This window comes from Colletotrichum spaethianum, assembly GCF_022836535.1.
Source record: "Colletotrichum spaethianum MAFF 239500 DNA, contig27, whole genome shotgun sequence".
Classification (NCBI taxonomy): domain Eukaryota; kingdom Fungi; phylum Ascomycota; class Sordariomycetes; order Glomerellales; family Glomerellaceae; genus Colletotrichum; species Colletotrichum spaethianum.
Genome location: NW_026054797.1, coordinates 532404 through 557004, shown reverse-complemented (window position 1 = coordinate 557004; position 24601 = coordinate 532404). Strand labels below are relative to the sequence as shown.

The 24601-nt window shown below is 54.1% G+C and overlaps 8 protein-coding genes across 8 annotated transcripts; 4 read left to right on the top strand and 4 right to left on the bottom strand.

Moving 5' to 3' along the window:
• Positions 1–739: 739 nt before the first annotated feature.
• ColSpa_09299 (uncharacterized protein) lies at positions 740–2878 on the bottom strand (the record flags this gene model as incomplete). Its single annotated transcript, XM_049275511.1, has 2 exons — positions 740–2648; positions 2703–2878. The coding sequence occupies 2 exons, from the start codon at positions 2876–2878 to the stop codon at positions 740–742; spliced, it is 2085 nt and encodes a 694-aa protein (XP_049131468.1).
• Positions 2879–6954: 4076 nt separating this feature from the next.
• ColSpa_09298 (60S ribosomal protein L44) lies at positions 6955–7537 on the top strand (the record flags this gene model as incomplete). Its single annotated transcript, XM_049275510.1, has 4 exons — positions 6955–7026; positions 7116–7180; positions 7316–7435; positions 7498–7537. 4 exons carry the CDS (start codon positions 6955–6957, stop codon positions 7535–7537), a joined length of 297 nt encoding a protein of 98 aa, XP_049131467.1.
• A 601-nt stretch (positions 7538–8138) lies between these two features.
• Positions 8139–9224, bottom strand: ColSpa_09297 (uncharacterized protein; the record flags this gene model as incomplete). The annotated part of the gene is made up of 3 exons (XM_049275509.1): positions 8139–8746; positions 8803–9046; positions 9105–9224. 3 exons carry the CDS (start codon positions 9222–9224, stop codon positions 8139–8141), a joined length of 972 nt encoding a protein of 323 aa, XP_049131466.1.
• A 2872-nt stretch (positions 9225–12096) lies between these two features.
• ColSpa_09296 (uncharacterized protein) lies at positions 12097–15313 on the top strand (the record flags this gene model as incomplete). Its single annotated transcript, XM_049275508.1, has 2 exons — positions 12097–13163; positions 13216–15313. The coding sequence occupies 2 exons, from the start codon at positions 12097–12099 to the stop codon at positions 15311–15313; spliced, it is 3165 nt and encodes a 1054-aa protein (XP_049131465.1).
• Positions 15314–15439: 126 nt separating this feature from the next.
• Positions 15440–16594, top strand: ColSpa_09295 (uncharacterized protein; the record flags this gene model as incomplete). Its single annotated transcript, XM_049275507.1, has 1 exon — positions 15440–16594. One exon carries the CDS (start codon positions 15440–15442, stop codon positions 16592–16594), a length of 1155 nt encoding a protein of 384 aa, XP_049131464.1.
• A 92-nt stretch (positions 16595–16686) lies between these two features.
• On the top strand, positions 16687–19806 carry ColSpa_09294 (DNA repair protein RAD5; the record flags this gene model as incomplete). Its single annotated transcript, XM_049275506.1, has 1 exon — positions 16687–19806. The coding sequence occupies one exon, from the start codon at positions 16687–16689 to the stop codon at positions 19804–19806; it is 3120 nt and encodes a 1039-aa protein (XP_049131463.1).
• A 640-nt stretch (positions 19807–20446) lies between these two features.
• ColSpa_09293 (uric acid-xanthine permease) lies at positions 20447–21247 on the bottom strand (the record flags this gene model as incomplete). Its single annotated transcript, XM_049275505.1, has 1 exon — positions 20447–21247. One exon carries the CDS (start codon positions 21245–21247, stop codon positions 20447–20449), a length of 801 nt encoding a protein of 266 aa, XP_049131462.1.
• Positions 21248–22646: 1399 nt separating this feature from the next.
• Positions 22647–23934, bottom strand: ColSpa_09292 (uncharacterized protein; the record flags this gene model as incomplete). The annotated part of the gene is made up of 2 exons (XM_049275504.1): positions 22647–23658; positions 23717–23934. The coding sequence occupies 2 exons, from the start codon at positions 23932–23934 to the stop codon at positions 22647–22649; spliced, it is 1230 nt and encodes a 409-aa protein (XP_049131461.1).
• Positions 23935–24601: the final 667 nt, after the last annotated feature.

Sequence of the window (24601 nt, the reverse complement as noted above, 5' to 3'; positions counted from 1 at the left end):
TCGATGTGAGGTTCGCAGGGCTGCTGTTATTGTCTTTTCATCGCCTTGCGACGAACGCCTCGTTAACTGACACAGGCAGTCTTTCGAGCCTCATGCCGTCCAAATCAAATCAGGTTTGGCTGCCGCGAGATTACTATTTTGAAATAATCGGCAGCATGTTGTAACGGTCACACTTGAATGCCATGGTGTTTTTGGTTGTGAGAAATAGAGTATTTTCGCCACCAAGTCTCTGACTGGCTCATTGCTAAGTCCCTGAAAAAGCTAGTTGTTTCGCCCCGATCTCATCCAATTTACCCCAAACGCCGTCGCAATATTTCCCCATCTTTGTGTGTCGTGTGGTGTGTGAGTAGGTGTGCCCGCTCGCCAAGTGAGAAAAGAGCGATGGTTAATGCTCTATGTACAGAAAAAAACCAAAAAACCCAATTGCCGGCTGGTGGTGTATCAACGGAATGAACGATCCCCGTTTCTCGTCTTTGAAGAAAGGAAAATGCTTTGTTTGAACCGTAGATCCCCGGCTGGTATAACCTCCCAATCCGTACTGTAGCGTTTGTGCCCTCGATATATACACTCTATGTAGCTTTGTAAATGCCAAAAAAATGGGGGTAAGTATCAAATCAAACTTTGCAGTCAGATAACCTTGGCACCTTTCCCCACGCTTGTCATCGAGATGACGGAAAACTTCCCAAAATACCATAATCTGGCTGTCGATGCCGAGTAGTAAAAATGAAAACACGCGTGCTTAAGGTCTCTCGATCGGGTTCTCCCACTTGATTGGATGCAGCAGCATGCTGCGCATGCACAAACGGCCCGAGCTGTCCTTGTGAGATTCCTCTTCAAGTCCTCCGCGGAGAGAGCCCTCGCCGGCGCGGCCGCCGTTGTTGCCGCGGCCATCCATTTGAGCGTAACCGAGCCACCGGCGCCACAGGAGACCGGCGAACTCAGAGTTGTAATACCAGCTCGTGCCCTTGTGGTTGTGCTCGTTCTTGAGGTCGAAGGGGCTGCCGTGACCTCCCGTAGTGCCGTCGCGGCCGCCGTTGAACGCCTTCTCAATGGTGTTGAAGGGGTACCACGCCCGGTCGAGGAAGACGGGATGCGGAGCGTAGGCCGCCTTGAAGCCGTGATGCAGTGCCATGCTAGCGGGGAACATCTCAGAGAACATGCTGTGGTGCATCCGCCACATCTCTTCGTGCATGGCGGCGAGGAGGCGGCGGGAGAGTCGCGAGGCGGTGACAATGGCACATCGACGTGGGGGCGGGGCAAAGACCATCTCGTAGCCGGTGACGTCCTTGGCGAAGACCCAGCCGGACTCATCTGCGTCGAAAAGGGGGTTAAGGGTGATGAGGTCGGCTTCCTCGCCTACACCACATTCATTAGGGTTACCGCCACGGGCACATGAAGGAGGTAGAATTGAGGCGCCAGCTTCTTCGCTCTTCAGCGACATGCGGCCCGGGAAAATTTGAGGGCCAAGAATAGCGCGGCGGCTGGATGCGTTAAGCTCCTTCTCGACAATGTTGGCGAACTCATCCCAGGATCCGTGCTCGGCGGGAATGTAATATTTGGAAGACCGCTCCCAGAGAAGGGTGCGAGTCTGCGCCTTGGCCCAAGACCCAAGGCGATCCAGAAGTTCATAGTAAGAACCAATGTAGCGCATGTCCATCTCCCAGTTCCAGAAATGGGCATACTCGGGGTGCTGGAGAGCAAAGACCTGGAGTGGCATCTGCGCGCTTCGATAAACACCGTGGATATCACCGTTCGACGGGTTCTCGATTGCGTCGGCAAAGTGACCGGGATAGTAAAGCTTCATCTCCGCCTCAGACCAAAGAGTACACATAGAGTGGAACTCAGTGGGAACGTTGGCATCGAGTATACCCTGGACAACGGACGGATCCGACCATATGGGCGCTTCGTTGTCCTTCACGTGAAGGAGGAAATGAACGGTGTATTCACCACCGGACTTGAGCGAGAGCTCAGAAATCATTGCTCGAAAGTTGACGATAGCGAGCTGAGTCCATTGGAATCCGACGTATGTGCGAACGACAACGGCGATGCGGTCCGTCTTCTTAAGGCCGCTTTCGGGGCTTTCCGGCTCGCTGTAGATCGCATCGTATGTGCTCTCCTTCGTGCCATTGCTGAAGCGGGCGCTGTTGCGTTCAACACATCGTTCTTGAGCGACGCCCCAGTCGACGCGGCTGTAGTCAATCTTGCCAGTCTTGGCCCAGACAGCCTCGGCGCCCTCCTGTTCAGTATCGTAACCTTGAGACGTACCACCCTCGCTAATGCTGTACCCGAGGCCGTAGGGGCCATAGCGCCCGAAACGATCGAAGCAAACGTCATTGCGAAGACCGAGCACGGTGTGAGAGCCGATAGCCGGATCAGGCTGGTTCTGGGGGACGCCGTCGAAAGCGTAAATGTCCGGGACGGCGATCTTGTCGTCTTCGTCGATGAAGCATTCGCGGACAGGGTGGTGTTCTCTCGTGTATTCAGTAGAGGCATAATCTGGGTGAGCTGCGTAAGGTGTGGGAGTAGGAGGGGTATCATGGTAAATAGGCACGGCTGTGACCGGTGCCGGGAAAGAGTTGTTGGGATATTCAGGAGTGTGGTTGGCGAAGGGGACAATCGATTTAAGACCGTTGAAGTAGCCGTTGAGGCTTTTTTGAGATGTCAGTGAGATTTCAAGCAGACGTTTGCACGGCAGAACTCACTGCTTAAACTTGAGCCATGGCGGCATATCGCTGTCAATGATGAGATCTTCCTCGATCGGCGCTGGCTTGCCATGCTTCTTCGGATCCCCGATCCCGCCTATCCTATAGTCGTCTCCCAAGACTTTGCCATCTCTTGTGTATAATGGTGTGTTGAGATACGCAAGACCGATCAGCATGGATATTGTCACCGTCCATATCACAACCCTGCGATACAGGCAATGGCCTAGTATCGCTCGCACCCTGAGTTTCGGTTGTGGGATCGTAGTGGCTGGCGCGGGGAGAAAAAACTCCCCTTTCTCCTGGCCGGGTGTTGTATTGAATAATGAGTTCGAGCGGGACGAGCGAGTACTGGACCGCGAGCTGCTGATGGATCGGGTGGTGCTGGTAAGAAGTGAGTGAGCTCGCTCCATGGTTGCCGGAGTGAGAGAGTTGGGTATATGGGTATCACAAAAACATCTGGTGATGGAACTTGGCCTTAGGAAGAAGGATCGAATACAAGAGGACCTCGAGAGGGAGGGGGAAATGGGCGAAGGTTAATGCTATAAGAAGCGGAATAACTTTGTGCAAGTGACGTTTTCTTGCTTCCATGGCCAGACGCCGGCTCAGACCTTAGTCTTCAAACAAGCGATCTCCCTGGACAGAATGTTGTACGCAAGGAAGAGACAAATCACTAACATCATGCAATAGAGCGAGCAGTTGGGACCGACTAACCGGTCGTCGGGCGGGGGGGTATGGCTGGGCTGATCTGCGGAGAGCGTGCAAGAGTCGGTGTTAGTTGGGATGTCCAGGGTTCGGGGGCTGCCGAGCCTCTTTGCCTCTTTGGCTCTGACTTGACTGTCCACCATTCCCACGCCAACCTGTCTCAGCTCCCAACGTCGCGGGGAGCGAGCAAGGATAGGCCATGAGCCGCCAAGCCGGGGACAGGGGTTACTGAGCCTCAAGCGATGCAGACGAAGTGCTTCTTCCATCCCTTCCCCAAGTTCCAAGCCCATCATCGTATCGTTTGGATTGAACGCCGCTTGGCAGGTCCCGTATTCAGGAGTTGGACCCAGCCACCTCCCAATGCCCAAATACGTCTTGCTTTGCAATACGGTCTTAGTGAGAGCATGCGAGAACATGGAGATATTCCAGGCCGTTCCAACCCGGAATCCGAAATAAAGACCTTGGTGAAGATCTTCGGATTCCCGCTACAGCCGGAGGGCGAACGCTAACTGGACGGACAAATGTGTGGCACAGGCAAGACAGCCTTCGCGGAGCTGTATCAGAGCGTATGGGATCAGCGCCTTGCTGGTGAGAGAAATAGGAAGAGAGACTCGAGAACATCGGAAGGGGGGTTGCGCGTCCCCTGTGGGGCACTGGCTCATGCGCAGTTCCGTCCGGTATAGACTAGGAACTACAATTGCTTTCCTTTCCTACTTTGCGCGCGACAGGGCCGTAAGGAACAGGGAGGAGGGTGGTTGTAGCCCGTTGCTAAAGAAAGCAACGGGGACGTGAATCGGGGCGTCGATTAAGGTGTGGACATGCAAGGAACGCGGCTTAAGCGCACGGGAGTTGGTGCATCTGAAACCGTCGACGTTGCGGCGTTGGGCGACGTTTCAAGGCAGCTCAACCCACGTTGCGAGTCTTGCAGTGCGATTTGTCAGGAGTAGGGAAGAGGAACGGGAAAATGGGCGGCCTGGGCCCTTTTTTGGGGGAAAACCGGCGCTGGGACGGCGTGGTTCGTCGCTCCAGCCCTGTTCATTCCATTCCGCCTGCGCCTGCGCTGCCGTCTGCAGTTCTGCTCGACTCTGAGCCACTCCGGAGTCCACTGCCGTCGACCCCGTTCACCCTGTTCCTGTTGCGGCTCGGGTTTTGTTGGTGTTGTAGGAAGTGGTTCTGGGAGATCGGATCTGGAAGGCCATGGCCCATACCTGTGTCGCCATGTCTCGTGTGCCGACTCTTGCGTTGTAAACTCCTCCTCGGGATCCCGAGTTCGTTCTCTGGTACCTCGTCGTCGTAATGGACGCCACCCGGAAAGCCATCTGACGGTGAGCCGAATGAGTCTCATCCACTCAGCGTCATTGCTCCGGCACAATTAGCTTCGGGGCTCAAGCAGGGCGGACGTCCTTCCAGTCGGGTCTCGCTTCAACTTGTTTCCTGAATCGTCCGGTCAATTGTTGAATTGGCTGGAATGCGTGACCTGCTGCCATGCAATCTGATCCATTCTGCACCCAAAGGTCACTCGTTCCTCTTTGCCATGAGGGTTTCATCCGTATGCACTCCGGCTGTTCTATTGTCCAGGCTTCCGCTAGACCCTGTGTTTCTATTTGCAAGCGCAGTATTGCCATTTCGGGGGCCAATGCGTTCTTCACAAACAAATAGAAATGTGCCGACAGAGGATTGCTACAACAGGCGCTGATCATCCAGAACGATCTGAGCCACCCATATTTGCCCCAGATCATGGCATGAGGGCCATTGCTTGAGAAGTCGGTGCATGATTGGCCGACTAGCTGTTTAATTATGTTGAAGCCGTCAATCTGCCCTCCGTCAAATTGATTGATGTTTCCATTTGGCTGGAAGGCCGTGTCCGGTGGCTGTCCCAATACCGGGCGGCATCTATCTTGGACTAGTTGTCGACTAGGAGCACGCCGTCATCGACGGAAGCCATCGTGGTCTTCGGCCGAGCTCCTCCTAGGCGGGGTGTTCATCGTTAGGTAGGCAATTAAACTAACCTTTTCCCGAGAACCAGGGAGCCCACGAAGACAAGCCAGCTTTGGTTTGATTGCAGACCGTGATGATTCTGAGAGTCTAATAGAGGGCATTCAATATGCGTCATGCTGGCCAGACTTGTCCCTTGACGTCCGCGTGTGCCATCAGAGAGGCATCGCGTCACCGTTTGATTGTAGAGTTTTTCCGAAACTGAGTTCCCTAGGCTTCGAATAGACTGCCTAACAAGGTCAAAGCTGGGGTCCATGGTATGGCAGAGAGGTTGGGTTATCGCTGACGTCAGTCCCGGTGGCGGATGCAATTGACAGCGGGGGTGGGTTGTGCAATGACATTGTCTGTCAGCTGAAATTGTTAGAAAGAAAGCCTCGGGAGGGCGGACGGGCGAGAGGAGTTGTGAAGAGCCCAGGTTGGGGGTCGAAGAGAAGATGGTGTCGAGGCGGACGGGAGGGAAGGCATAGGCCAGGCCCTTGCACCGTTAGACGAGAGTCTGTTGTCGTCTTTGTCTTTTCTCACCGGCTATGACTCGTCCGAGTCGCAAATCGCGAGTTGGGACTTTCCGGATAGGGCGACAACGAAACAGAGGATTGCGTGTTCTATCATGGGAAACACTATTTTGATGCGCGGCAGCTTCCCCGCGATCAATACGCTCGCCCTGGATCTGGACGACGCGTGTTTCGGTGTTTGGATGTACGATTGACTCTTGACCATAAGGTTGGAGAGAGTATACGAGCGAGAAGCGAGGAAGGAGCGGTGGAGTGCCAACAGCCAGCCGGGTTGAGGGCCTCCGCCGGAGAGAAGGCCATCTTAGTCATCGCCAACAGCTTCTGAAAACGCCCTTTGAAGCAAAGTCATGTCATCGGCCAGCGATGGTCTGGCCAGTGGCACGCAGCTGACGGGTCGGTCGGGGTGGGGTGGAGGTGCGAACCAAAGACGATGGCGTGATTACCTAAGGTGCCTACCTAGCTTAGGTAGGTACTGTCGACTGGCAGAGCCGACCTAAAGTCACGTGAAAAAGCCCGGATGGCTAGAGACGTGGCTGAACCTCGCCTCAGCCACTTTCTCCCCAAAACGGAACTAGCGTGCACCTGCCCTACCCGCACAACAAGCGATTTCAGCAAAACCTCGAATTTCACTTTTCCCCGCCAGCAAATTCATCGTCACGACACTCCGGCAAGCGACATCGACAAACAGCCGCCAAGATGGGTAGGTCCTTTTTGGAATGAGTCTTTGCATTTTCAGTCTCAGCGTGGCCAGCAGCCGGATTCGATATGGAAAACCGAGAAGGAACTGCTACTCTCGTCGACGTTGCGCTGTCCGCCGATGCGCAAGCGACAAATTTTGGGCACGAGGGGGGAAAATCACCGGATCTCGAAACGACGCACCACGGCACACAACACCACGGCAGCGCACACACGACGACGACTGAGGCTTGAGCGGAATCGATCCGGCTGCGACCACGAAAGACTATTTTGCGAGATGGCTTGGTTTTGATGATGGAACACCAAAGGCTGACTCGGGATTTCCAGTGAACATTCCCAAGACGCGTATGACCTACTGCAAGGGCAAGGAGTGCCGCAAGCACACCCAGCACAAGGTCACCCAGTACAAGGCCGGCAAGGTATGTTCAAAACCGCGCGCAACGACAAACCGAGCGACGCATTACCCTCCGAGATGACAAACGGGTTTACTAAACAGTTATTTGCATAGGCCTCGCTGTTCGCGCAGGGAAAGAGACGTTACGACCGAAAGCAGTCCGGTTACGGTGGTCAGACGTACGTACCTACATCCGCCACCTGTCGCAAGACGGGCACTGTTTGAGGGGGAAACATGCTGTCGCCATGCTGCACATCTATTCCTCCCTCACCAACAGAGCACACCTGCCTAGAGCAAGGCTGACAATGCCACAGCAAGCCTGTCTTCCACAAGAAGGCCAAGACCACCAAGAAGGTTGTCCTGCGGTTGGAGTGCGTCAAGTGCAAGACCAAGCTTCAGCTCGCCCTGAAGCGCTGCAAGCACTTCGAGTTGGGGTACGACGACACCATCCCTTCCTCACAGTGCCCGAGAACCAGATTGCTAACAGCTTCTACAGTGGTGACAAGAAGACCAAGGGTGCTGCCCTCGTTTTCTAAACGCGTTGTGTTTTCGGTCGACCGACTTTTATGGCTCCTTTCACGGCATACTACGGATCATCATCAGGCTGGAACAATGGCGGCGAAGAGGGTTACCAGTTCTCATTTGCGGAACACTACATAGGGAACAAATAAAAGCCCTGACTTGCGAACGGATACCAAAAAACGCATTCATCAAGCCTTTCCCTCACCTCAATCTGCCATCTGTTGGCGCTGCAAGCGCGCCTGGAGAGAGAGACCGAAAAGTGATAAGAGAAGATGCGGGATGCGTGGGAACTCGACAAACGGGTTGTCCTGAGGGTGCTAATCACACTCGAGGTGGGATGACCTCGACCCTGTCGAGCCACTCTGCCCATGCTCCTAAAGCTGTGGTCTCTAAAAGATAGATGCCTTTTCCATACGGCTCAGCCGGTCAATCACATAACTGAGTCACGAAGAAACGTTTATCATGGTTCACTCTATCCGTCGTCTACATATGTTTGCCTAGTGTATCAAAACGTCTACCCATATCACTCGCCCGCCTCCATGCCATCATGCCTGAATTCCAAGTTGGAACGGAAGCGTCTGCAACGTGCCCAGCCGCCCAGCCTATATCCCCGTCTCAGAAACCCTCACCGAGCCTGATCGTCCTCCCTCCTCCATACCACAACTGTCCATTCCGCGCATCCAGCCCCTTCTCCTGCCCAACAACCCACTCGCCAACCCACTCCCCGTCCTTTAGGCCCCAAACCTCCGTCTCGAGCCACGCGTTAATCTCATCGATGGTATCAGCCCACTTGGCCCGCGCCTCAGGAGTCTCGTGATCCTTCTCGGTAAGATACCTTCCCAGCGTGATGTGTGCGCTCGGCACCTGGTACCGCGACTCGATCGGCACGCCCGTCGACTGCGCCAGGTCGAAGATATCTCGGCGGAGGTGGTGGTACGTGTAGCTGTCGCCCTCGACGACGGCTTTCTGTGTCGCAGTGGGCACGGGTGGGGGGCCAAGGGAAAACTCGCCCGCTGCCGGGAGGAAGGAGATGGCGAAGGCAGAGAGATCGTACGAGATCATGGGCTTCACGAGGCGCGAGCGGTGGGAGTAGGTGTAGTCTGTGATGTAGGGGATCGCGGAGCGCATGGCGTCGGTGAGGGCGATGATTTCCTCAGGGTTCTTGGAGTGTGTCACCTCGAGCGTTGTGAGGTGCATGCGGTGCTGAGGCATGAGCCAAACGCCTTGGGAGCTCCAAATCAGTATGAATCCCTCAACGTCGTGGATTGGCGCATCTTACTCGGCGCAGCCTTCTTGAGTAGGGCCTGCACGTGGGCCGCGAGCCTCACAATGTGATCGGGCGGACGAGCCCAGAAGACGAAGCAGTTACGGGGATCTTGGAAGCCTGGCTCCATCTCAGGGTTTTCCAATCTCAAAAGGAAGGGGTCTATGATGAGTTCCTTGAAATCGGGGGTGATGAACTTTTGCTTCTGCTGCTCATTTCTCTTCGTTCTATGGGCGTGGTACAGAGCTTGAATCTCTGCCTACGATTTTACATTCATCAGCTATAGCTGGTTCATGTTGACGAAGAGGTAACATTACAGGGTTATCATTGCAGGCCTTGATGAAGGCGTCGTATGGGTTCTGACCCGGCAGGATTGTAATGCCCGACAAGTCTTCCAACTTGTTCTTGGCGTCAGTTGAGACTAACTGAGAACCCATGTTGATGGTCTTTGTGGGTTTGCTGTGTTGTGTTGAGTTTATCGTCATTCAAGGGAGTTGGGTCAGAGGCTCGAAGAAAGAAAAGGTACAACAGCCGCTCTTTGTGGTTTTCAGCAAATGCGGCATATATCCAAACCCGGTACCGAAGACGGACCTGGGCAACTCGGATTGACAAATTGCCAAGCACTCGTCGTTTCTTTGCACGTTGTTGTTGAGTCACGGCGAGATGGATCGAGACTAGAGGCGCAAGCAGGCCTGGCAAGCTGAAGTTCAAGGGTCGTGGTCACCGCCAATCAATACGCCCTTCCATAGCACAACTATCGCGGGCCAATCAGGGCAGATGAGGTGGGAGCCGTCGTCGGCGACATGCCTCGGAAGGAAGTGGAGAAGGAGCTCGATGACCAGTCTGGCTGGGATCGGCTCTTCCCAGCGGAGTCACATGATTTAGGATTCGGGCCCGGCCAAGGCCCTTGGCCAATGGGGCCACACAGGGCGAGGTGAGCCGTTCTTGTTTTGACATCAACTCTTCCAGCTTGAATGCCTCTTGTTTTACAGGAGCACGGTATTCGTGGATAGGTTCACTGGGAAGATGGCGAAACTTCATATGCCACACTCTTTCGAGGCAAGCGAAGACAGACGGAGGAGGGAGACTGCATCGTTAAGGGTCTCCACTTTAAAATTGGGGAAGTAATTCGCATACGTACACCAGTCCGGGTGCCTGTGAACCGGACCTTTAGTAGCTTATTTTTGGTAATGGCCGGACTTCAGGTACATAAACTTTTATCTACTGGCGTCTTTCCGAACGAAGCTCCGGCAGCGCTCGCTCCCCTATTATTTTCGGCCAGGCTACGTCCACTAGCAATCAAATACTCCTAAACCGCTATCTCTGTGAGTCCTAGAGGAGAGCAACTATTCCGGGTTGCAGCAGGTGGATGATGTCGCCTATTGAGATAGGTTGACCATGCAGGATGGTTGATATCACATGTTCCTTTCGGGACGCTGGCGTTTGAAGTAGAACAGTGATTGCCTGCCTGGCCAGTGTGTTTGCCTCTCTCGAGTCTGCCAACCTGAAGATTTCAAAGGAACACCTCACACAACGTACATCCCCAAGTCACATGTTCAACCCAAATCCAGCAATTCACCTTGAGCGCCAGTGTAACTCAAGCCTCCTATCTGTATTCCTCTTCCCTTAGCATCCCGTGCTCAACGGTTCTTTGCGAACAACTTTTCTATGCCACTCTCACCTTACTGTCACCGCAACACATCAGATTGACACTACCTCGGAGTGGGATTACATTCACTTTTAGTTTGAGCCTCACAGCTCACTATTGCACAAACGATGAAAAGGTGAGACGAATAAGTCACTCCTCTGGGTGCCCACTACCGGGTCAACTTTCATACTTCATCAAGTGATCGTATGTTCTTTTCACACCAAGGCAGAACGAAATTGACCGAGGAACTTAGCCATTTAATGGTACATTAGTAGAGGCCTTTTGGTTGCGTGATCTCTCGCAACTACCACCACGTTGTAAGTCGCAAATTCAGAATACGCATTCACACACCCTACGATGTGACATTTCTTTCAAGGGCTTCCTTGGTAGAAGTCTACCTGAAGTCGAGGCCTTCTTACTACACAATGGATGCGGCTGGGTGTCTGCATCGTTCATGCGGGACCATCATATCACCAAAGAAACTGGTTGCCGCAGCGATCAAAGATCATTTCACACTCGCAAAAAGGCGGGGACCGTCCGCATGGAGCCATCTCACCTTGTGTCAGTTCACATCACCAGAAATCTAGCAGCCAGGCAGGGCCTGAACAGCAGGTACACCATGCAAGAAGAATCAGTCATCTTTGCATGTCCTTAGCAACCTCAACCCAAAATAAAACGGGGAGGCCTGTAGGTGTCTGCCTATTTCACTCAAATTTCAGTGACCATCATCTTATTGAGGCTTTTCATGACCAAAGCAAGTCAAAGCCCCTCACTTTATCACACTTTTCTCATCCGTCATCAGTTCCTTCCACATGAGCTAGTGAGTACCTCCAAGTGGTTGCTCTTACTAGATGAAGAAGGATTGATGGAGTACCAAAAACCTCAGGGATATTATCACCATGTTGTTCATGACAAGGGAACCTGCGTCCTCAATTCCTTCCGAGGGCCCTCTTTCTACATATCAACATTATAACCTCTTCATCAAAGGCCCCAGGAGTAGCTCTCACATTAATGCTAAGGGCATCCCCTTTTGAAAGCCGCAAGAGCACCACTCACTATGCCAGTAATGATAAGGGCCATGCATCCTCAGAGAAGCTCATAAGGGCCCTAAGTGATGCCATCACCTCTTCCTGGAATATCGAAAGGGAAGCTCTCGCCATTTGTGATGAGATTAACCGTGAACCACCTCAACGCTTTAAGGGTAGCTCTCGCCTTCATTGAGGGCACCCGCCTCTTTAAGCTCATGAAGAGTAGCTCTCGCCGTGCCAGTCAACAGTTCCCGCCTCGTTTGGTCTAGCCCCCTTCTCCGCCATGAGCGTGAATACCTACATGGCTTGACGTGGATCACCTTCTCAGAGGAATACCTCCACGCTTTGCCTTTTGACCTATCAAAGAGGAAATCCCTCCCACTTTCCTCACCTCTCTCGATGAGCTTCACCTTCTTTTACCCTCTTCCATGCTTTGAAAGATCCAACAAAACCTCCTAATAACCATCACCAACCATCAAAAGCGATCAAGCCTTATCAATCTTGGAGATCTTCGGCTTTGACTCCTGTCTCAGGATCCCTTTCCTTGCTCTTTTATCCTCACATACCCTCCTCCCATCCAAAAGACCCCTTCTCACCCTTACTGCTACCTCTATCGCGGCACCTTGCGTCATCATGGCAGATCAGGAAGAGCCGGGTGATCTTGACCAGCAGAGTTTAGGTGATCAGGATAATCTCAGCTTCGATGACAAACAGCGCCTGAAAAATGTCCCTATGCCCCCCAGTGGCTCTCTTCCCAATCAACACCACCATGGGCGATCAAACCTGATTAACCCTTCGACGGACACCAACTATACCGACTTCACTCAAGGTATGGCGCCCGAGGCTAACATGGGCACGCTTCCCAGTCGGTACCGAGTGTCGCCACAAGCTTTGCTTAACCATCCTGCAAACGCCAACCAGGGTGGCCTCTCTCAAGCCCTAGCTCCGGCGGCTTCCATGAACGACTTTCCTCTACAGCAACAGGATCAGAGCTACGGGGCCTCTCTCGGCAATATGCCTGACTTCATTGATGCTACTGGAAACTTACGGCTTCAGCCCGCGATCAGTTCATGCTCTCTTCCCCGTGTTAACCAACGAGCGACACTTTATGCTGACCATGCAAGCCAACCGCTTCAGAATCGGAATGGTCAAGATATTACAGCTGAGGCCAACCGTGCAGCCAACGTTCTGTGCTTGATTGGAGCCCATGGTCAACCCGGCGATGACATCAACATGCTAGGAATATTCCCAACCCCCGAGAAGCTCCTCGAAGTCTTGATCGATGCTTGCTTGATGGAAAACTTCCAACTGCTAGCTTCAAGCTCATCACCACGACAGCTCGGCTGTCAAGCAAACTGCCAAGAGGATATGGATGAGCGATCTGTTCTCAAGCCGCGAGACTCCTTCGGAATCATCTTTAACAGAGCATGTAAGCTTGGCTTCGAAGAAGTCGCGCAGGCGGGCGGCGTCTCGTTCAAAATTGCCACTATGTGTTCTGGCACAGACGGTCCGATCTTGGCCCTCCGCGAATTTGCTGAGGCAGCCACTGGACATGGCTACGCGAATGCCCTTCATTATGACCATGTATTCAGCGTTGAGATCGATCCGTTCAAGCAGGCTTTCATTGGCAGAAATGCTCCCCCTTCCGGCCCAATCTTCAGAAACGTCATCGACGTGGGTAGGCCCGGCGCAGTTCAAGCGTTAGTTAATTTGATCTGAAGTCTCACTTTGCGACCACTAATTGTGTTATAGTATGACGGCATCCGGTGCTATGGCAGACATCCCTACGGGTGTCGACATTCTCATTGCCGGTAGCTCTTGCGTTGATTTCTCAAGCCTCAACATTCAACGAGAGAAGAAGAAGCGGACGTGCGGCCTGCAGAAGCTATTCGAGCAATTCGAAGAAATGGGTATCACTGACGTCCTCGGGCAAGATGATCCCATTGCGGAGGAAGTCATTGAGGGCCTCAAGGCACTTTTCGAGAATATCGAAGAAGAAAAGGGAGAGTCGACAAAGACATTTTTGTCGATTCTACTTTACGTCCTGCAGCATCGCCCTAAGATTCTCATCTTGGAGAACGTTACCAAGGCCCCTTGGGACCAGTTCAAGGGATTTTGGCTGCCCGCCATCGGGTACAACGCCTCCGTGGTCCAAGTTGATTCCAAAAACTTCCTTGTGCCCCAAACGAGACTGAGGAAATACCTGGTTGCAGTTGACGGCAGAAGATACGGCAACGGCGCCTCGGATATCGTCAACGGATGGGCTAAGCTCATGGACTCGTCACAGTGGTTCAAGAACCCACCCGACCTGCAAAGGTTCCTGCTGCCGCCTTCAGATCCACGTGTCTTGCAGGCCAGGTTCCAGCTGGAGAGGGCGTTACTGTCCAAGCCCAAGAAGGATGTTGAAGCCGTTGTGTGTCAGAACGACCATAGACTTGCCCGGCGGAACGAGAGACTCGGCGACTCTCACCCTTACACTCGACTTGACGATCGTGGCAACGTCCAGCCTCGCGAGGAGTCATGGCGTGGCTACGTCTTCGTCATAACGCCGCGGATGCAGGACCTTCTCGACATCACCTGCTTGCGGTCCTACAAGAAGGGCTTTGACTTTATGTTTAAGGTCCTTGTCCTCGATCTCGGGCAGAACGTGGACCGTCAAGGCGCCAAATTGGGCGTAATGCCCTGTGTCCTTCCGTCATGTGATCCGTATCTCACATATCATGGTCGCCCCGTCTTGGGCTTGGAATGTCTTGCGATCCAGGGTATTCCAATTGACCGCATATCCATTTCAGTGGAGAAGGAGGCTCAACTGAAAGACCTGGCGGGCAACGCAATGACAACTACAGTGGCAGGTGCGGCTATCCTGTGCGCCGTCATTTCCGAGAGAACCTTTGTTGTCAAGGCAGGCAACCAGCACGTCAACATTAACGGTCTTTCCAGGGCTGACGCGATTGGCCCCGTTGAAACCTCTGCTGTTCGTCCCGAATTGGACCCCCCGACTAACGAAGCGAGCTACGCGCGCTTTCTTTCGGATTCATCTCCCAATTTTGAGATCTACAAGAACGACTGGGAAGACTATTTCAACTACATCGACCCGAACGTTCAGTCATCTAGTTCTGCCCCCACCATCACCGACGCAAACATATCGCCCACGTCGTACGCGAAGATGAAGTGGCAGGACGCCCTCCTCGACAAATTGCAGGGCGAGTTGGTCGTTGGCTTTCTTACTGACCTCTGTCGCAAGGGCCGTCGCAACTGCCTCTGCGATGCCTTCCGAAAACATCAACATACCGGAACCTACTGGCGTTGCGATGACTGCAATGAGATCCGCTGTGAATCCTGCACAGGAAATCCCGAGCACAACTTCGACAAGCTTCACTCCATTGACGCCACCCGCTCAATCGACAAGAGCGTGGCTTACCAGCTTGCCACGGTTGCGTTCCCGGCTCACCTATTCGTCGATGCGTTCGATCCTGACGTTGGTGTACTCGATGGTCTCAATGATCAGATATTCGACCAGCACCGTGCCGCTTTGCGACTGGCAATCAAAGCCTGTTGCGGGTCAAAGCACTACTACCAGACAAGCCTCAAGTTCAGAGACGACATCACTGTGACTTACGACTCAACCGATTCCTACATCACTCTTGTTGTCACTGAGAAGGAGCTTACGTGGAGCCTCCATGTAAGACAAAGTTACTTCGACGTTGCCGATCTTTCCCTCGAGCCGAACGATTCGACCCAGAACGCAGCTCCCCTGCTCAACTCACTGAAGTACGATGTCCGCAAGCCTCTATTGAGAGCCGTCATTTCGGACCCCAACGCCAGCATCCTGCCCATGATGGACGACTAGAAGTTGTACGTTCAGCAAGAAATTGGCATTCAAATCAGTCAGGAGCCCTTGCGATTCAGCCCTGGTCTGGGTCCTTGGGAGGGCTTTCGTCAGCGGATTCTCGATATACCTAGTTATCCTCAGTTGATGGGCCAGGTTGCGGAGGACATTGACGGAGAGTTTCACTTTACTAACATGTGTGGCACCCCGTTTGGCATTCTATACACACGCAAGGATGATACTCCTAGTCGCATCTACCACATGCTGCACACGAACAGCACTATGGCTGCTAATGGCGACCGGTGGGTGTTGACGAACAACCCCAGAAAGCTCGAGCCAGATGAATCGAGAGACATCCTTTGCATTTTCCCTGGGAACTTTACGCACATTATGGACGATGGAATTCAACAAGAGCCTCGAAAAATTTCAGCCACGGTCCCGGGCGTGTGGAAGTTTCTGCCGTCTAACTACTTGCTTACCATCTCTGAGCGCGACCCAGCTCTTACGGTCCGATTCAGTGACCTAACGGAGCATTTGGTCGGTCTGGACAACTGTCAATCTTCGCTGCCGTCCATTTTAGTCAGAATGGACAATACCGACATGTACTTTCCTGCCAAGTCGCTTCCTGTACAGTGGGACGCCTCTCTGCATCCCACCAACACTGGCAACGAACACTGGGTTTCAGTCGCGGACTACGAAGCTAAGGACGCCTTAGCCCTGTTTTCCTCCGCCATGAACAAGATCAAGAGAACTTCGCAGCACTCTGACCAGATTAGCAGTCTGAATGTCGAGAACATTCTTCTTGATGCAACCACCCTGTGTCACAGTTGTTCACCCGAGCCCGCCACGATCCTTCATCGCTGGGACGAAAATGGCAACATCGAGCGAGTCGAAGACGAGCAGATGGCTGCACAGGCTGACCAGGATTTGCAACGGCGACCCGCCCCATACCAGATTCAAGCCTGGATGAACCCAAATGTTGGAGGCGCCGGTCGTTTAAGTATCTTGAACTTCAGGGTCCTTTTCAGACCCATATCGCTTGCACATCGAGCCCACGGTCACTTCCCCAAAACCAAGAACCTCATGTCGACTTTCGTCCGCTCAGCTCAAGGGTTAGGCACATTCAACGTTCAGTTTGGATTCTGGGACCCGAGTCTGAAAGAACTGCGGCCATTCAAGCACAGCATGATCCCGGTTAAGGAGGGCGACTTTCCTCTGGACAACGCAAGACAACCCCCAACTTTGCGCGCAATGGCATGGCTTTACGACGTGATCAGTGGGAGGCTGTACAGTGGATGTTGAAGCGAGAACACAACAACGACTTGTTCATCGAGAAGGAGTTCGAAGAGTGTGTTTTACCGTCGGTCAATGTGCGGCTGCATGCTACGGCCAGCATGGAGAACCTCGCGCGAGGCGGCGTTCTGGCGCATGATATCGGCTACGGCAAGACAATCGTTACGCTTGGTCTTGTTGACTTCTCCGCCGCCAATCCTGAGAATGAAGCCAACTCTATCCAGGAGAGGACGCTGTGGTTGGGCAGCACCAGTCTCATTCATCTCAAGGCGACATTGGTCATCGTTCCACCCCACATTGTAAGTCAGTGGGCCAAGGAGACTGTGAGATTTGTCGGACGTGATTCAAGAGGTCGCGGCAACGGTTTGCTCACTGTTCATGTCGTTACGAGACCTGCGGATGTCGTGCGAGAGAAGTTGATCGTAGCAGACATCATCGTTGTCAGCAGTACGTTCATCTATTCGGACAAGATCATGGAGAAGCTGGCAGCGGTGTCTAAGCTTCCACCCATCCACCACAAAAAGTCGGCGTTAAAGGGCCGGGATCATAACGATTGGTACTCTGAAGCCGTCGAAACCATTCGGCAATCTGGTTTCGACTTCCGCAACCCAGACAGCACCAGCAGGATACAGCTCGATACCGCCTTGCAGAGTCGACGTAATACTACCAACGACTGGACCCAGAAGGCTGCAGACAACAGCGTGGGCCCTAGCGACCGAAAGACCCAAACGACTGCACGGACAACCGCCAAGAAGAACGCATCGGTCTCAAAATACAACTTGAAAGCCAAGGGTGTTGCCGCTATCGACATACTGGAAGTCTTCAAGAAGGCCGAGCTGCTGGAGATGTATACCTTCCAGCGGGCTGTTTTCGACGAGTTCTCATACGAAAACACCCCTGTCGCTGCATTCTTACAGAATGCCATCGCCTCCGCGAAATGGATCCTCTCCGGAACGCCTCCTACGATCGACCTTGGCCGGATTTGCGAGATTGGTACGTTGATCAATGTTCACGTCGCTCGTGCTACGCCTTCTATGCCGGCTTACTTCCCGAACGTTACAGCTGGACCAAGAATTTCGGAGCAGACCGATGCCGAGAAGTACCACAGCTACACAGAACCCATCTCTGCGCAGATGGCCATCGAGCGTCATGAGCAAGCACAGCGTTTCATTGCGCACCACTTTCGCAAGAACAAGACAGACGTGGACAACGTGATTGTCGAAGAATACATGTGTTTTGCTCCGATGCAGCCCCAGGAGGCCTTTCTCTACCAACTGGTGCAACAGTTACTCTACGACGCCAAGTTCGATATTCAAGACATGTCATGCCATTTTGCGTTGTTGGTTCAAGCCGCGTTGAACAAGGAGAAGGCTGCAGGCTCTGGTTTGAAGGTCAAGGCTTCAGGCAAGTCGCTTTGGTCCGACGCCATTGATGTCTTGCTTTTGCTTGCGTCCGTCTCCGCCTCGTACAGTCATTCCGGCTTTCAAGCGCTGAAATGGGTTGGTGCTGGCGAGAGGCTTACTTTACGGACACTGAGTCAACGCACAACTCGCGCAACTGCCATGCAATTGGCGCGTTACACACAGGTGCTGGCATCATACTTTGACCAGATGATGTATCTTGCGAATGTCATCGAAAAAGATGACACTCCGCGCAGTGCCACCTGGAAGGCCAAACAGGAAGCTTACATGGGCCACATGCGGGACATCATCAACATCTTCAAGCACAACAAGGAGGATGTTGTTGGTGACCGGCAGTGTCTTTTCTACCTGAAGAACGCCATAATCTACAAGGCCTCTCGGAAGGGGGCTCCCTACCAGCCGACACCGGGACACGATGTTTGGAACATTCAGACGTGGTCGCAGAGGAACGGCGGCCCTGCAGGCTTCGGTCCTGCGGATTGGTGGCTTCTGAAAGGAGATGGAAACCTGCCTGACGAGGAACTGCGGGACCTCATGGATCATTGGATCGACCCCGCGGTAGACGATCATGTCAATAGCAAGGACGACATCATCCGAATTATACGAAACAAGCAGCTCGACCCTAATCAACGACTCCACAAAGCAATGGCACTCGGTCTTGGACTGAAGACGAACGATATACGAGACGATGCCTTGGCTCGACTCGACAAACATCTGAATGGCAGCCTGGCAAAGGACGACTTTGAGTTTGGCATTCAGTTGCCCCGCCATCGTCCCCACAAAGGTCGAATGATCAGACCCAGAGGACAGCCCATTGACGAGACACTCAATTGCTTCATGTTGGTTATCCAGAGCATTCAAGCGGGTATAAAAGCTACGGTTGAGGTCTGGCGGCACCAACTCTTCGCTCTCAAAGCAGATTGCCTCCAAAACCAGCAGTTTGATGCCCACAACAGTCTCCCTATCAGGTGTTCCGGTTGCCGCGAGATCATGAGAGGGGCACGGCGTGGTCTTCAATCTATCGCGTGTGGACATACGCTCTGCGAAGATTGTCACCGTGATTTTCAGGGAGGCGGTGTTCGCGTCTGCCCGGTTGAGGGTTGTCAGGCATTGAGTCAGGGGTCCTTTATGCCCTGGGATACGTTCTTGGCCAAAAGAACCGACGATATGAATGCAGATCTGGCAGCGGTTCCAGGGTCCAAGGTGCTGCAGATCGAAAGTATTGTTCTTGAGGAGGTCAAGGACGACGAGAAAGTTCTCGTCTTTGCTGCCTTTGCCGGCATCAAGTCGGAAATCCACGCCCAGCTGCTCCGCCGTATTGGCGATTCCGTCGGAATCTATACAACAGATGGTGGCGATCAAGACTCTCAGAGCATCGACTCATTCAAGTACCACCATGGAAAAGCCGTCCTGATCCAGAGTCTCATGTCCTCAGAGTCTGCTGGAACAAACTTAACCGAAGCCAACCACGTCATTTTCGCCGGAGTTCTCTTCACGGACTCGGACAACTACACGATGTACATGAACCAGGCCAAGGGTCGAGTGATTCGGCAAGGCCAGACACGCAAGGTGACTATTTACCACTTGGTATCACCCGCAACGTTGGAGTTCGACATCTTCAACCAGAGACAGGACGGCCGAATTCGCGACTGGGGCCACCTTCACGGTCGGATTCGCCTTCCGATCCCTGACGATGCTCGCGCCGACCCGGCGTATCCCCTCCGGTACCGTCCTTACCTTGAGGAGTCAGCAGTCGAGAAGCTTCTCCGATCCGTCGAGTTTGAAGAATTTGAAGGCTAAGGGAAGTCGTTTGACGAGGCACTGAGAAAGGCGGTCTTTTGCTGCACAAGTCGCAATCGAAAGAGAAACGCCCCCACTATGAGAGGCAGAAGAATGAATGTGATACCTGGTTGAGAGGATGAATTTGGGATTTGCTCAGAGATGGTGTAACGGAAGTTTGGAGGGTTGCCTTCACAAGAGGGTTTCTTAATGCTGGTTGAGTACAACACACAAACAGTGGCCGTGGGTTGAGGGTTGAGAGTGTACAAGTGCAAAAAAAGGGTTTGTCAAGGATTATTATAGCTAGAGAGCTCAGAAAACGTCAAAAGATCTATGATCACCAATGCCGAATCCCATGATGTGACTAATGCACACGCCTCCAGTGTCCGACACTTTGTAGCTCCAAGTCTGTGACATGCAGATCAATCTGGTAGTATTTCTATCGTACCCGGATTTTCCCACGTCCCATCAACGCCGCTTTCTCTTCTCACCCAACGATGATGTCTGACGTCAACCCAGTTAGTCCGCTACCGCCTCCAACCGATCATCGTACAAGTTCTCAACCCCAGCGGCACATATTCTGCATCATCACAACCTCGCTCCAAAAAAAAGCTTGGCCGCAGCCCAACGCCGTTCTCTTCCAAACCCAAAGCCCAATCCCTCACAACTTGGCAGCAACAGGCATCCTCTCCGGAACCTGCACCATAATCTCCGCCCCGTCACCGGCCGCAGCAAACTCGACCTCCTGACAGTCCTCGACCCCGACGCCGCTCGCGAACTGCGTCACCACGAAATCGATCGCCGTCCCCTGCGGGCCCAGCGCAACCATGGGCGCGTGCCACGTCCCGGCCCCGTACGTCACCGCCTGGCCCGGGTACGCGACGAAGGCCTTGAGGCCCTTGAGATCCGGCAGCCCGCGTCCTTTCCCGCCCGAGACCGGGGCCGGGAGAGAGTCTGTCTGCGCGCTTGGTTGGGGGAGGGTTGGGGCGACGATGACGAGGTACGCTGCGGAGTTGACGCCGGCTGATGCGGCGAGCGGGGTGAAGGTTTGGGTTGTGAAGGGGTGTCGTTCCAGGATGCGCACGCGGAAACGGCCTCCCCGGGAGGGGCCGGCGTAGGTATACGGTAGCAAGGTGGAGATGGGCGGGGCGGTCGCCGGGGTGGCGGGCTCCAACGCGCGCGCGGCACAGGAGAAGATACTCACGATGGGCTTCGCGGCGCCGCTGGGCGCCTGGGAGTAGAGGTCCAGTGGGGTGGAGACGTTTTGGTACTTGATGGCGCTGCCCTGGTTCGCGGGGACGGCGGAGAAGGACGCCGATACGGACGCCGGGAGGGAAGCGGAGGGGAGGACGTCCGGGTGAGGGTTCTCAATCACATCGCCGAAGGGGGCGAAGGAGGAGCGCGTGAGGGGCTCGGCGGGGATGAGGAGCGTGAGGGGGGTTGTGAGTGTTGTCGTCGGCATTGGGGCGGTTATTTTTCTGTTTCTTGATTGAGATTGGGATTCTGCGAGACCGGAGGACGAGCTGGACGAGCCTGGAGTGAGATCCGGGTATGAGAACGTGGCTTGCGAGAGGTGGGATGAGAGAGTTGAGGTTGGAGTAAGCTTCCACTTCCATGAGCTATCAATTGGTGAGAGGGGAGCTCCCATTGGGGAAGCTTCCTGCTTGGGGGATGGCCTGTGCGTGTCCCCGAGCCTCGGCGCATAGGGTCCGATGGAGCACGATAAGGATGTGGGAAGTCAAGCGTGGGGTCATTAACACATGTCATCTGTGCTTAGCAAGTGGTGCTGGTGTCGATTTTTAGAACTTACGGTGTTTGGGGCCGGCGGGACCCCGGGCGGAACTGGAACGCACTGTCTCGGACTTCCCAACTCCAGGAAACAACGTCCCCGACGCGCCAGCAGGTAAGGATCGTCATCTCTTTGTCCGGTTGGTTCAGTTACCGCAACCTGCTGCGACTGGCGCGTCCGTTGCAGCACGGAAGCCAGACGTCTACAAAACATTGCTAGGACGCAGCTTGCAGACAATTCATCATTGGCCTCTATCATCATCATCATAACTGAGTATGCACCCGTATTCGTTTTTAGACCCTCTCATGGGCATATTCTGGAACATATCCAAAGGCTTTTCATTTGTCTTCCAGCTTTGATCACGAGTGCCAATGCTTTGAGACCATGACTCGGCCCTACTCCGGCTACGTTTCTTGGGCCGTACGGCATCTTTCTCGGCGGTTCGGGTTCTCAGATGCTGGTGCATATCGACCAGATCTGTTGCCCAGACACATGAAAACATGATCACGTTGGAGCAGTTACGCAATAAGCGGCTTCGTAATTCTGCCCCGCGAGAAGTCGTTTGGTCGACTGTGGTCCGGGGACGCTCCCAGAGGACGACACGCTCAAGGTCTGGTACGTAACCTTTGAAGCGGTGAGCTTCCCCGCAGAGTCTTTGTTGACTTTCAGTCACCTGCCGAGGTTCAATGCCATGTTAGTGGAGAGGGTGCCATGCAACCCTGAAAGCTGAAGGGGTTGTTGAGTTTTCGAAGACTTCTGGGCTCCTTGCCATTAACTCTAAACCGTCTGATGTCTGCAGACGTGTATGGCCTCATCCCGCAACTGGCCAAGATGTGGGCACGGAGCTTACGAGGACGGCGGCATCTTATGAGGCTTGTCTCGGTTCAAAAACCGAGGTGCCAGTGTTGAGCAAGGCCTGTCTTCCAAGCTCCTTTTCCCCCCGCAAGGGTTACAACATCGACAAACGCTAGTGAACCATGATCTGCAGAGCCTAGATTCAGACAATGCCATACAACTCCTTTCTACACAGAGGCAAACACCGATCTCCAGTAAGGATCGAAGATGATTCACCTCAAACAACTAAAGGCTCTTCCCCTTCGGCACCTAAAGCCACATCTGGCGATGACGAGCCACCACCTCCGTCCGTCCCAGCTATCTGGCGGAATATCCTCTCAAAAACATTAAACTTGAAGTCCACAATGGTGTCGTGGTCAGCCCCGGGAACCACACAGCTCGAAAAGTCAATCCTGTCACCACGTCGCTCAGCCCTCCAGCAGTCATCGAACCATTTCGGGCCGTCCCCGGTACCAATCAGGTGATCGTCTGCGGCATAGTACACTCTGATATCCAATCTCGCGCCATCCGACACGACGCCGGCATCCAGGTTCGCTTCCCCCTCGGCTAGAAGGGTGACGAACCGATCGTAATCTCCCCACGCGCCCCAGTAGTCCGGGTGGTCCGCCCGCTTCAGCAGCAGAACGACCTCCTCGCTGAGGCCTTGCACGCTCTCCGCGAACACCTTCTTGATGAGCCGCTCCCAGATCTCCTCCTCGAACCCGGCCATGCGCGCACTTTCGCTGGCCTCCGCGACCGGCGGCGCGGGACTCGTCTCCTGCGCCGGCAACAACTTGGCCAAGGCACGGAAGCCAGGCATCATACCGTTGATGATGCCGCCACTGAACCCGGCGACGGGCGCGAGATTCCGCTGGGAGAACCCCGCAACCGCGTGGAATTGCCCCAGCACGGCGTCGGGCAGCCGGCTCAGGGCCTTCGAGAGCGGGACGCCCGAATGGGCCGGGTGGATCCACGGCGTGATGAGCGCCACGCAGGGATGCGTGGGCGAGATGAGATGGCGAAGGTACAACAGGGTGTTGAGCGCGTAGATGGTGCCGGCGCTGTGCGAGGCGACCGAGACGTGGCGGACGCCGAGGTGGCGCAGGAGGGCCGGCACCATTTCCAGCCAGACGCGGACGCGGTCTGCGGCGGGTACTGGGGTTGCGCCGCCGAAGCCCGGTCTGTCCGGGTCGATGATCCTCACGCGGTGCTTTTTGGCGAGGGCGTCTTTGGCGATGTGGAGGAAGCGGCTGGGCATGGCATCAGAAAAGGCTGAGGTGCGTGGTCACGAGTGCGCAAGTGGCTTACCTGCCCATTAGAGGGCCGCAGAAGAGGAGGACGTGTTCGCGTTCTGGGCTCTCCAGGTCCCGGTAGCCGTAGTCGCTATACGTCACTTGGAGTGGATGGGGCCGATTGGGGCCGGCGGGCAGGGTGAAGGTCTGATGAAAGCGCGGGTCGTCGAGGAATGCCACAGGGTCGTCGGGGATAAGCGTCGAGCTCTGCTCATTTACATCCTGTGAAGCCATCGCGGTAACAGGGTGGCGTCTATTGAAGTATGTCTGATAGAATTGTCAAGTCACATGGGTTGGTGTGCGCCGTCCGTGGTGATGCTTCTCGCGGCGTCTCGGTGTTGTGAGTGTGTGGGCTCCGGATTCGCGGCACCACCCGGAGGGGTCGTCTGACGTCTACCAACTGCGCCACATAGAAAGCCGCCTCGGCATACAGCATGCTGATATAGGTAAAGGAGGCTTTCAATGCTTTACTTGCGATAACGCTAATGACAGTGATAAGCTGACTGCGCCGCAGATAGCCGCCGAAGGATTCAGGGCGATTCTCCTTTGACGCCAGGGATGCGTTTGTCCTTGAAGGTGTGGTGGGCGACTTCGCCATACAATTGGTGTCTTCCGGGCTCTTTGGGCTTGGAGCCACGGGATGGTTTCTTACGACGGTTCAGAAATTGGCCAGAGTATCCAGGTACTGATTACAATTTTTTGGAGAAATCTTGTTCAATGAATAGTACCCGGCGGGTGTAGGATGTTGTGGATGGGTTTGTGTACAGTGCGTTCACAAAACCGTGCATTGGTCCTTCTGAGGACGCGGCTTGAGCGATATGAGACAGTGAGTTTCGATATATACAGTATAGAAACTTTGACACCAGCCTCCTTGGCTCTGATCGCTGCATAAGCTGAACAA